This window comes from Otolemur garnettii, unplaced genomic scaffold (assembly GCF_000181295.1).
Source record: "Otolemur garnettii isolate 467f Iridium unplaced genomic scaffold, OtoGar3 scaffold00133, whole genome shotgun sequence".
Taxonomy (NCBI): Eukaryota; Metazoa; Chordata; class Mammalia; order Primates; family Galagidae; genus Otolemur; species Otolemur garnettii.
In genome coordinates this window covers 5,398,418-5,408,711 of record NW_003852528.1, presented here as the reverse complement: position 1 = coordinate 5,408,711, position 10,294 = coordinate 5,398,418, and the positions used below count along the sequence as shown (strand labels likewise).

Below are 10,294 nucleotides of genomic sequence, written 5' to 3'. Positions count from 1 at the left end.
CAGCTGTCATTGTTGTTTGGCAGGCCCGGGCTGGGGATTCGAACCCGCCACCTTAGGTGTATGTGGCTGGCGCCTTAGCCGCTTGAGACACAGGCGCTAAGCCTATGTCAGAAACTTCTAACTGGACATCTTGGCCAAGAGCTGGTAGTTTTAGAACCAGGTCTCTAGGACAGAAGTACTCATTAACAACACATCACCCTAGAAGTTGTACCATATTCCTGGTGCATTTGTGGGGGCTGTGGGGGGACCCTGTCACAGTAGCCCTGTCCCTATGACCCTGGCAGGGTAATCAGTACTCTTCCCCTCGATGCCCAGATTAGGAACTGAAAAGGCCTTGCTCCAGGATGGTAGAGCAGGACGGGCACAACCCTGGTGTGGCTTGGGACCTGGTCCTCACCGACCGAGCAGGTGAGGGTGGCCGGCAGCCAGAGTGAGCACTGTGGTCCCTGCCCTGGCAGGACACAGTACCCTGTGCCCCTGTTAAGGGGGCTGCCTGCAGGTTTACTGAAGCTACTCCTGCTTTGCGGCCAAAGAGCCCTCAAGGTGCCTGGGTCTGACCCACTCACCATGGCAGTCGGCATAGTCGGGGTGCCCAGGGGTGTGGTGCTGGCACAGCCGGCTCAGCAGTAGGCGGTAGTGCACCAGGCGCTGGGTGGGCTTCAGCAGGAATGCGTTCAGTGGCAGGTAGCACACCTTCTGGAGCTCAAACTCCTTGTACACAGCCTCCAGCTTCCTAAAGCGTTTGGTGGCCTTTTCCAGTTCTGTCAGAACTTCATCGTGTCTTTGGAAATAGCTGGTAAATTCCTGTTGAGACAGTGTCAGTCAGAAGGTGTGGGAGAGGGTCCAATGAGAAGTAGCCTGCTCCTCTGGAGAGGACTATGCACAGTGGCTGGAAGTCCTGTCGTAGCTCACAGGGAGAATCGCCCACTGTGTGTGAGCCAGGCTTGTCCCACCCCCTCAGGCTCTTCTGTGACAAGCCTTATACCAGCTGGTCACCACCACTCCCACTGCCGGCTATCCCCATTCTTTACGTGGTGAATGGACCAGTGGGTTTCTCCCCACTATATAGAGGAAGAGCTGAGGCTGGGAGGGCCACAGCTCATGTTGTAGGACAGAGATTGAGCACTGGGCAGAGAGCCTCTAGCCTGCCTAAGCCTCACCAGATCCCAGAGCTTGCTTCAGAAGCTTCACTCAGAGCAGAGCAAAGCAGCCATTTGATGCTGCACAGAGGGGACGGCCGTGCCTGAAGTTTTACAGCACGTCAAGGTGCACACAAGTCTAGATTCTGAGGTTTGGCAGCCTTTTCCAGTTTTGTCAGGACCTCAGACATATTACCTACACAGGCATATTAAATAGTGACTGCATTCTAGGTTTCATTACTAAATAAATTTTTTTTTTTTTGTGAGACAGTCTCATTTTGTCACCCCTGGTAGAGTGCTGTGCCATCTTAGCTCACAGTAACCTCAAATTCTTGGGTTCAAGTGATCCTCTTGCCTAAGTCTCCCAAGTAGCTTGGACTATAGGTGCCTGCCACAATGCCTAGCTATTTTTTTAGAGATGGGGTATCCCTCTGGCTCAGGCTGGTCTGGAACCTGTGAGCTCAGGCAATCCACCAGCCTCGGTCTCCCAGGCGTCACTGCACCTAGCAAATCAATTTGTTTTAATTAACATTAAAGATTACCTGTGTGGTACAACAAGCTTAGGCAACAGATTGGACATACTTCAATTTTAACTTACTGCAACTGCTTTATGGACAGATAGAACTTTCTAATAAGTTTGTTCAGAAACCCAAAAAAACATCCAGGTGAGAAGGGGGAGATCCGAGGTGAACGAGTCCTTTAGGCAGGGTTACCTGAAGACAGAGCAGAAGGCCAGCTGGCCCTTAAGAGCTCTAGGTGTGGGGTGCAGTCAGAGGCTGGCAGGGCCAGGGGAGGAGACAGGAGGGTCGGAGAAGGACATGGCCTGGGGCTGGCCATGGTACCTTGGGCTGCCTTGTGCTGGGTATGTGGGAAGCATGAGGGGCTGCAGGCCTGTTCAGCAGAGGCAGCCCTGGATGGTGATGTGCGCCTGCACTGTGGGGTGCACCAGGGCAGCTGATTTTGACCGAGGGACATCTCGCTGCCACATGGTGCTTCCTGGAACACGTCCCACAGAGCTCTCACATTCGAAGGAGTCACTGGATGGTGAGCCCAGCAGCCCTGTCCTCCCCATACCAGCTGTGGGTGCTCTGTCTTGAGGGAACCTGGTCTGAGGGGACCCTGCTGCGACCTCTGAGAAAGGCTGTTCTGGAGGGTCATATGCGGGAACATCTTGTACTGAGGGGCATTCCGTTGTGATCTCCGAGAAGGACCCTGTTCTGGGCAACCACACCTGGGGAACATCCAATAATGGAGGACCCCACCCTGGGAGAACTGTGAAATGGAGGGACCCTGGTCTGAGGTGATCTCTGCCCTGGATGGGCCCTCATCTGAGATGACCGGATGCTGTGCCAAGGGAGCTGTAGCCAGAGGGAGGGACAGGCGCACCCTCCCCCACAGTGCCTCTGCGTCTGGCACTGCCAGGCAGACGCTCTCTACCTTTAACTGCTGCATGCTCCTGAGCAGGATGTCCCCGATTCGCTGGTGACCGCCTTTGGCATGGGCATCTGAGGGCCCTTCCCTGGAGTAGAGAGGAATGAAGTTCGAGCCCTGTGAATAGTGTGGCAGGTGCCGCCACTCACTGCTGGTGTGGCTGGCTGCCTGTCACAGACCAGTGGTGGAGACACGCTCTGAGGCAGCAGGCTAGCAGGGCCTGAGGTGACACAAGTGATTATCACTCATCTGGCCATTCTCTAAAAAGATAATAAGACTACAAAGGGGTCATCTACTTTTAACTTGCTTTCATTCTCTTTTCTGGAATAGAACGAAAAAAGATTATTGTCATATTTCTACATCTCCATACAAGATTTTAAAATGTATTGCAGTGAAAACAGTGGTTCTTATGCATTAGTTTTGGCAGCTGGGATGGTGATGAGGGTAGGGCCACTCATGCCAGGGTCCAAGGTTCACGGCTATGTGTGTGAGGGCCAGGGCAGGGGCCATTGGCATGTGCTGTGGAGGTCCAGGAAGCAGGGGCCATTGGTGTAGGGGGACATGGGGGCTTCCCAGTGAGCGGTGGTGTTACCAGAGCGCCAGCCTCTCCTCCACCTCACACAGGAAGCCTCTGTGGAACTCGTAGATGGGGTCCATGTTGGAGAAGAGCAGGGTCATCAGTGCTGCAGGCATGGCATCCTCCTTGACCACTGCACTGCGGAACCACTATGGGAGAAGCTTGGTGTGACAAGACGCTTGGTCTTTGCCAGGCACTGAGAAACTGCCCTGAGGGTCTGTGGCCACAGAACAAGCTGCCCTCTGTCAGGTCTAGCTCAACAGTGACAACCCTCCTGTCACCACCTGCAAAGATGGCTCAAATCAGCACTACAGCTGCCCGGTGCTGACCACCCAGTTTTCAAATACAATAATTCTAGGTCAAAAGTTTCAAATGGATGTATTCCCAACTTTACTGCTTCACAAAAACTTGGATCTTAATGTTTTTACCTGTCTTAGAATAAATGTTTTAAGGAAGATATTTAATAAAATATATCCACGTACGTCTCAAAAGGATGGAAATATATCCACGATTATCAAAAGGATGGAACCTCTGTGTTTATTTTTTTGAGACAGAGTCTCAGTCTGTCACCCTGGGTAGAGTGCTGTGGTGTCATAGCTCACAGCAACCTCAAACTCCTGGGCTCAAGCAATCTTCTTGTTTCAGCATCCCAAGTAGCTGGGACTGCAGGCACCTATCACAATGCCCAGTTATCTCTAGAGAGGGGGTCTTGCTCTTGCTCAGGCTGGTCCTGAGCTCCTAAGCTCAGGTGATCTACCCGCTTCAGCCTCCCAGAATGTTGGGATTACAGGCATGAGCCACTGTGTTTAGATTTAATATGCATTAAGAAAAAAGTCAAAGTAATCAAGGACTTTCATACCACAGTAATAACTTCTAAATCTTTCACATATGTTCGTTCTGTAGCAAGAATCTCCTTTGCTATGAAATAGGCCTCGTCCGCAGACATGAGCTGGAAGAAGCAGAGACAGCTGTGAGCACGCGTCTTCGGGACACATCACCCTGTGTTCGGTGATGTGAAGGTTTTAACACTTGCTTTCTTCTGCTTAAGTTAACATCATCATGGGTTTTCATCCCTAATTCCTAAGGGATTTATTTCTTTTTTTTTTGAGATAGAGCTTAAAGCTGTCCCCCTGGGTAGAGTGCCGTGGGCTCAAGCGAGTCTCCTGCCTTAGCCTCCCAAATAGCTGGGACCACAACACCTGGCCATTTTTTGGTTGCAGCCGTCATTGTTGTTTGGTGGGCCCAGGTCGGATTTGAACCTGCCACCTTGGGTGTATGTGGCTGGCGCCCTAGCCATCTGAGCCACAGGTGCCGAGCCAGGAATTTATTTCTGAGTACAATCATGTCATAATTAAGCCCAGGTGTATCTCCCTCAAATGTTTTTCTTGTCTTATGTTATTTTTTTCAACCATAACACCCAGCTATTTTTTTTATTTTTAATTAAGACAGGGTCTCGCTCTTGCTCAGGCTGGTCTCAAACACCTGAGCACAAGGAATTCTCCCACTTTGGCTTCCCCAGAGTGTTGGGATTACAGGCCTGATCCACCTCGCCCAGCCTCATTTTATGTTAATTCCTTTGGAGAAGAGAATTGCTGTGCAAATTACATACATAAACAGGGGTGAAGCTTATTTCTGATTTTGTGATAAAATTATGGTTTGAGTGCCAGTGCCAGTGGCATAGCTAGTTAACACAGATCCATGAGTGTGTATGTGTGTGAGATTATAATGATTAGCCCTAACTCCTGAAGGAAGTCGTTAAAATGACCAGCGTGTGTTCTGGGTGTGCCTACATCAGATACTTCCTCAATGCAGAGATGTGTCTGACCCCAACCTCAGCTTTCATCAGGACCAGAACTGGCCCAGCCCTGGCAGCTCCTAAACCTGTCAGGGCCGTCTCTGCCCAACCTGTTAATGCCAGACAGGCGAGCCAGCTGTGGGCCCCGTACCTCATCCAGGTCAGCATTCCCCACAAAGCTCCTCACAATGGGCTCAGCAGGTGCTATGTGTTATCTCTGGGGGGCCCCTGTCTACCTTGTACCCCTCCAAGGGCTGCCCTCTATCAAGGTCCATCCTCCCTCACCTCCCAGCAAGCGGCCCTTCCCTGGCCTGCCTGGTGGGCTGCTCTATTGCCACACTTCTTTTGGGTGAGTGGTCCTTGCACTCATTGTGCAGACACCAACAGAGCATGAGCCAGCTCCAAACAGGCACCTGGACATGCCCCTGGACAAAGGGCCCTGCGCCACTTGACCTGGCATCTTCCCCAGAAAGACAGGCAAGAAATGACAAAGAGTTAACAAAGAAGTCCCATAGGTGGCAGGGAAAGGCTGTGGTAAGTAGAACACAGCAAGAGGGGTGGTGGAAGCTGGTGGAGGCTGCTGCAGCCTCAGAGAGGTGGGGTGGCTGGCAGGCAGGTCAGAGGTCAGGTGCTGGAGGAGAGAGGGTAAGAGCCAGAGGGGCCCTTTGGGGTCTGTGTGAACATACTGGGATGTGCTCAAATCCAGCAGGAGGCCAGGGAGACAGTGAAAGGGGCATGAGGCAGGGTAAGGGTCAAGCCCACTTGAGTTCCAGCACGGATGTGACACGTGAGAGACAGAGGTGGCAGGGACAACTGCAGCAATTTCTGGTCTAAGCCCAGGGAAAGCTCAGCTGCCATGGCCCATAGCAGGGAGGGCGACAGGGGCAGCTCCCGGGAGGGACATGGAAGCTCTATTGCCCCATGAAGGTCTGAGGTGCATGAGATATGGAGCAAGAGGTTCTCACTTAGTTGAGGAAGGTGGGCTATGGCCACCCCTGGGCTCACCCTTCTGCCCTGTGCCCTGGCTAGTTCAGGACAGCCTGTGGCACACCTGCAGGGCGGTCTGCTCTGGAGCTGCTGGTCCAGCTGGCCACAGGCTGCTTCTCTCAACAGCTGCCTGGAGGCTGTAGGCTGGGGCTCTGGGTGGCTTCTTCCACAAGCACCAGCTCTTCACCCTCTCAGGGCAGCTGAGTCACACTTCTGACCTTTTCCCAGTTTTTTTCTTTTTGGATTTTGTGATATTAAAAAATGACTTTTTCAAATCCAAATTAAGTAAAACTTTTTCAAAGTATTTTCTCTACCTAAGTTTGTATGCCCAGAGAAATCCCTGGAATCAGAGCTGGCCCCAAGAGGCCCAGGTTTGTGGTCTGAGAGGCTCTAGCTTCTCCCTAGTGACTAAAGGACAGGGACTTTGGATGCTAACACCACGAAAGCTACTGGCCCTGGGCCCTGGGGAGAGTTTAGTACAAGAAAGCCTTCCTACCGGCACTCACCTTCCTAACTCTAAATATTGTAGCTATAAAACAGAACGCCCTGCGTCCTCAGGGTCTGAGACCAGCCTTACCTGGGGTCAAGGCAGATGCACACCCCAGGATACAGCCCAGTAGTGTGGCCGGGAGGCTCCTCTCCACAGTGCTCAGTGGGTTACAAGGTGCCTGGTGTGGGCTGGTCAGCTGGAGTTACCAGGGTGGCTGCCTGGCCCTGGTGACATTCCCACGCCCTCATTAGCCCAAGGAAAATGCTGAAGGAAACTCTCAGGGGACAGAGAGTATGAGAGCTGCTGCCCTGTCCCCCGTATCTCCAGGGTAATGTCCAAGCTGAGCCTCAGGCAAGCAAGGCTACTGGTCAGGGACACATGGGCAGTGAGGGACAGTCTGGGATCAATGCAAGACTCCTGTCAGCTTTTCCAGCCACCACAGAAGCACCTGTGTGTGCTGCCATCAGCTCTCAGCCCTGCAGGCACAAGGAAGGTCACCTACTGTCTTTGGCTTTCCTGCCTTTGAAACATTGCTGGTCCTCACCAACCTCTATTAACAAGGGGAGGGGATGCTGGGGAGAAGGGGCCTGCTGGCACCTGGGGCAGAGGGTCAGGTAGCTCCTCCCTCCTCTACCCAAGCTGAGCAGCCAGATATGATCCCAGATGCTTGGCAAGGCCTTGCCCAGTGGGAGCCCTGGGTGGCTGCCCAGGAACTTGCTGCAGCCTAGAGTTGGGGGGTTGCTGGTGGCTGGCCCACAGCCGCTGGCTCACCCCAAAGCCCAGGCTTGCTCATGACTCTTCGTGCCAACAACTGAGCTGGGCTGGTGGGTGGTGGTGAAAACAGGCTGTGCACCCTGGAGCCCACCCAGGCTGGATGCCAGCCCCTATGTACATGCAGATATACAGAATGGAGTCAGAGTTGTCCCGAAGGAGAGGTGAAGACACTGGACCAGAGCACAGGGCCATAGGCACAGGGGCTGGAGACCAAGGTCTGCCTGAGAGAACCTCTTTCTGCACAGACTCAGCCACCAACTCAGGAGCACAGCACTGTGGGTGGGTGGGTATCCTCATCTCAGAGGGCTGTCCCCCATTGCCAACCCTTTCTCTTAGGGCCACACACCGTCAGCCCAATTACCCCCAGGTGTGACAAGCTGTCACCCTTCAGAACCACCCAAATAATCAGCTATGTCCTGTAAAATAAAAAGTAACAGATTAGAATTTAGTTTTAAAGGGGAGGCGCCTGTGGTTCAGTGAGCAGGGCGCTGGCCCCATATACCGAGGCTGGTGGGTTCAAACCCAGCCCCGGCCAAACGGCAACAAAAAATAGCCGGGTGTTGTGGTGGGTGCCTGCGGTCCCAGCTACTCGGGAGGCTGAGGCAAGAGAATCGCCTAACCCTAAGAGCTGGAGGTGGCTGTGAGCTGTGATGCCATGGCTCTCTACTGAGGGCTAAAAAAAAAAAAAAAATTAGTTTTAAAAACAGACTGCTTCCCAGACACTTTTGTTTTTGTTCCAAAGAAACAGTGAGCTAAACAGATTATCATTAGGTTTCCAAAATACATAAATAAAAAGATATCTATAAGCCACCCTTTTACTGACAAATGTCAACGTTCAAGGGGCCACCAGTGGCCCCAGCAGGCTGGGACAACAAGGTTGAAGCTGACTAGGGGGTAGTCTTGGGACCAGAGCCTGCCCCGTCCACAGGCTTAATACCAAAGCATGTCCACCCTGTGGCCATCCAGGTCTGGGGGTTGCTCTCACTCAAGGTAGGAATCTCAAGTGCTCCAAGGGCGGCCCTGGGTGTAGGAGACATGGTCCTGGACTTTCTTCTTTGTTGTTGTTGTTGTTGCAATTTTTGGCCAGGGCGGGGTTTGAACCTGCCTCCTCCAGTATATGGGGCCGGCACCCTACTCCTTGAGCCACAGGCACCACCCTGTCCTGGACTTTCTTTGACCAGTTCAGAATGAAACATAAATGTGAGTACTGGAGGTTACTTCAGTGACAGCACTTGAAGTGGGTGCTCCTCCTGTTCAGGCCCCACTACCCATCTCCCTTGCACCTGCTGCTCACGGACCCCCGTGTCTTTCTTCTCTGTGGCCCTCGGGCCCAAGACTGTCTGAAGCCCATTCTCTTCCTCAGACCTCAAACTCCTTGGATTCTGTCTTTTCTTGTAGCACCAACCTGCAAAACCATAGCTGTGGGTGGACCCCTGCTAACTGCTTTCCCTATAACATAAACCAGGTGCAGGGTGAAGGCCTGGAAGGCAGAGGCCACTTTGATGCCATGGAGTCACACCCATCAGCTGCCCTGCCTGTGAGCAGCCTTCTTTGCTCAGTCCCTTTCTACCTGCAGACTCTGGGCATCTGATCTCAGTCCTACCACCTCTGACACGAGATGTTCAGGGGCACCTTCCCGTGGCCCACAACCACGTACCTCTCCCCTCCTCATGGTGTAAGGACCCTCACCGCCCACCTGCAGGCTCCCCCACTTCTCCATGTCTGCCTCTGGCCCCCAGCTTCCATCAGGTCTCCTACCCAAGGGCCTCCTCAGCCCCTAGATACGGTGGTGTCCTCAATAAACCCTCCTTTAGCTCCCAAGTACTCGACTGTTGAAGAGAAGTCCAACCAAGAGGGAAGGAAGGAGCAGAGAAGGGAGGACTGCAGAGGGAAGGGTGAGCAGGGCTGAAACTACCCCCAGATCATGGCCCTTCCTGTTCCTGCCCATAGTGAGGACCCAGCCTGACACCTGGAGCCCACAGGTGCTGCAAACTGTTTGCTAAATAAACAAGGAAATTTGTCTTGGCACCAAGAAAGCTGAAGGGTCTTGGAAGGTAATAGGTGGATCTCAGGAAGAGACTGCATCTTGACCCAGCTCCTTTCTGCCCAGGAGGCCCCTGGGGGTGTGGGCATAGAGCTCCTGTTCTGCCTCAGGATCCCCCATTGAGCTCTATCCCAGCCACAGCCCCTCTGTCTAGGGTTAGGCCCACCTTGGGTTTTGGCTCCTCCTCGTCGTCCACTCTGGCTCTGCCAGCGTCGCTGAGGACATGGCTCAGGAGTGGACGTGGGCCCTGCTCCGCTGGGCCCAGAGTCACCTGGAACACAGGGCTCAGGCTCAGGGGGCTCTTCTGGCTGGAGGGAGAAGGCTGAGGATTATCCTCGGAAAGGCCTGGAAAGGAATGGGGTGGGGGTAGATCGAGAAATGAGAACAATGAGAGGTTGGCTGAGCACCACCACAGTCAAGACGCCCACAGGAGCCCGCACTCCTCCTGGGCACTTCCCAGGAAACCTGTCTATGAAGCCTTCATCCACTCTCTCCTAAACGCCACAAGATGAAAATGAAAATGGGCTGATGGCTGACATAGATGGATCCAGTTTCAGAGACCAGCCATAGAAGGCGTGGACACCACCCTGTGTCTCTAGGAGCTTTTTTTTTTTGCCTTAAAGAAATAACTGATAGGACAGTGCCTGTGGCTCAGTGAGTAGGGTGCCGGCCCCATATACCAAGGGTGGCGAGTTTGAACCCAGCCCTGGCCAAACTTCAACAACAATAAAAAGAAAGACAAAAAGAAATAACTGATAAAAAAATAAGTACCACAAAGTCTGTAAGGCAAAGGCATTGTCAGGAAAAGGTATCGTTTCTGTGTTGGTGGAGGTTAGAAACACAAGATTTAAAACCAATGCCACCTTTATCTGCCTTAAAATAACAACTCTCTATTTTAAGGCCAAAGCCATTAATCATTCCTCAAAAACTAGAAAGTCATAAAATGGCTCAATTCATGCTGTTTTCTAGTTCCTTGAATTTTTCATTAATGACAACTTTTAGTTTTCTAGAATTACATCACAGTAAGTAATATTTTTTTCCTTCTTTTTTTTTTTTT

At 52.4% G+C, this 10,294-nt stretch overlaps 1 protein-coding gene across 1 annotated transcript in view; it reads right to left on the bottom strand.

Annotated features, from left to right (window-relative positions):
* The window catches only part of FARP2 (FERM, ARH/RhoGEF and pleckstrin domain protein 2), a 126,272-nt gene that overhangs the window by 15,614 nt on the left and 100,364 nt on the right, over positions 1-10,294 (bottom strand). Inside the window, 5 exon segments of the mRNA XM_012810404.2 lie at positions 567-804; positions 2,577-2,658; positions 3,163-3,296; positions 4,007-4,096; positions 9,404-9,582. Of these exon segments, the coding sequence (XP_012665858.1) occupies positions 567-804; positions 2,577-2,658; positions 3,163-3,296; positions 4,007-4,096; positions 9,404-9,582 (723 nt within the window).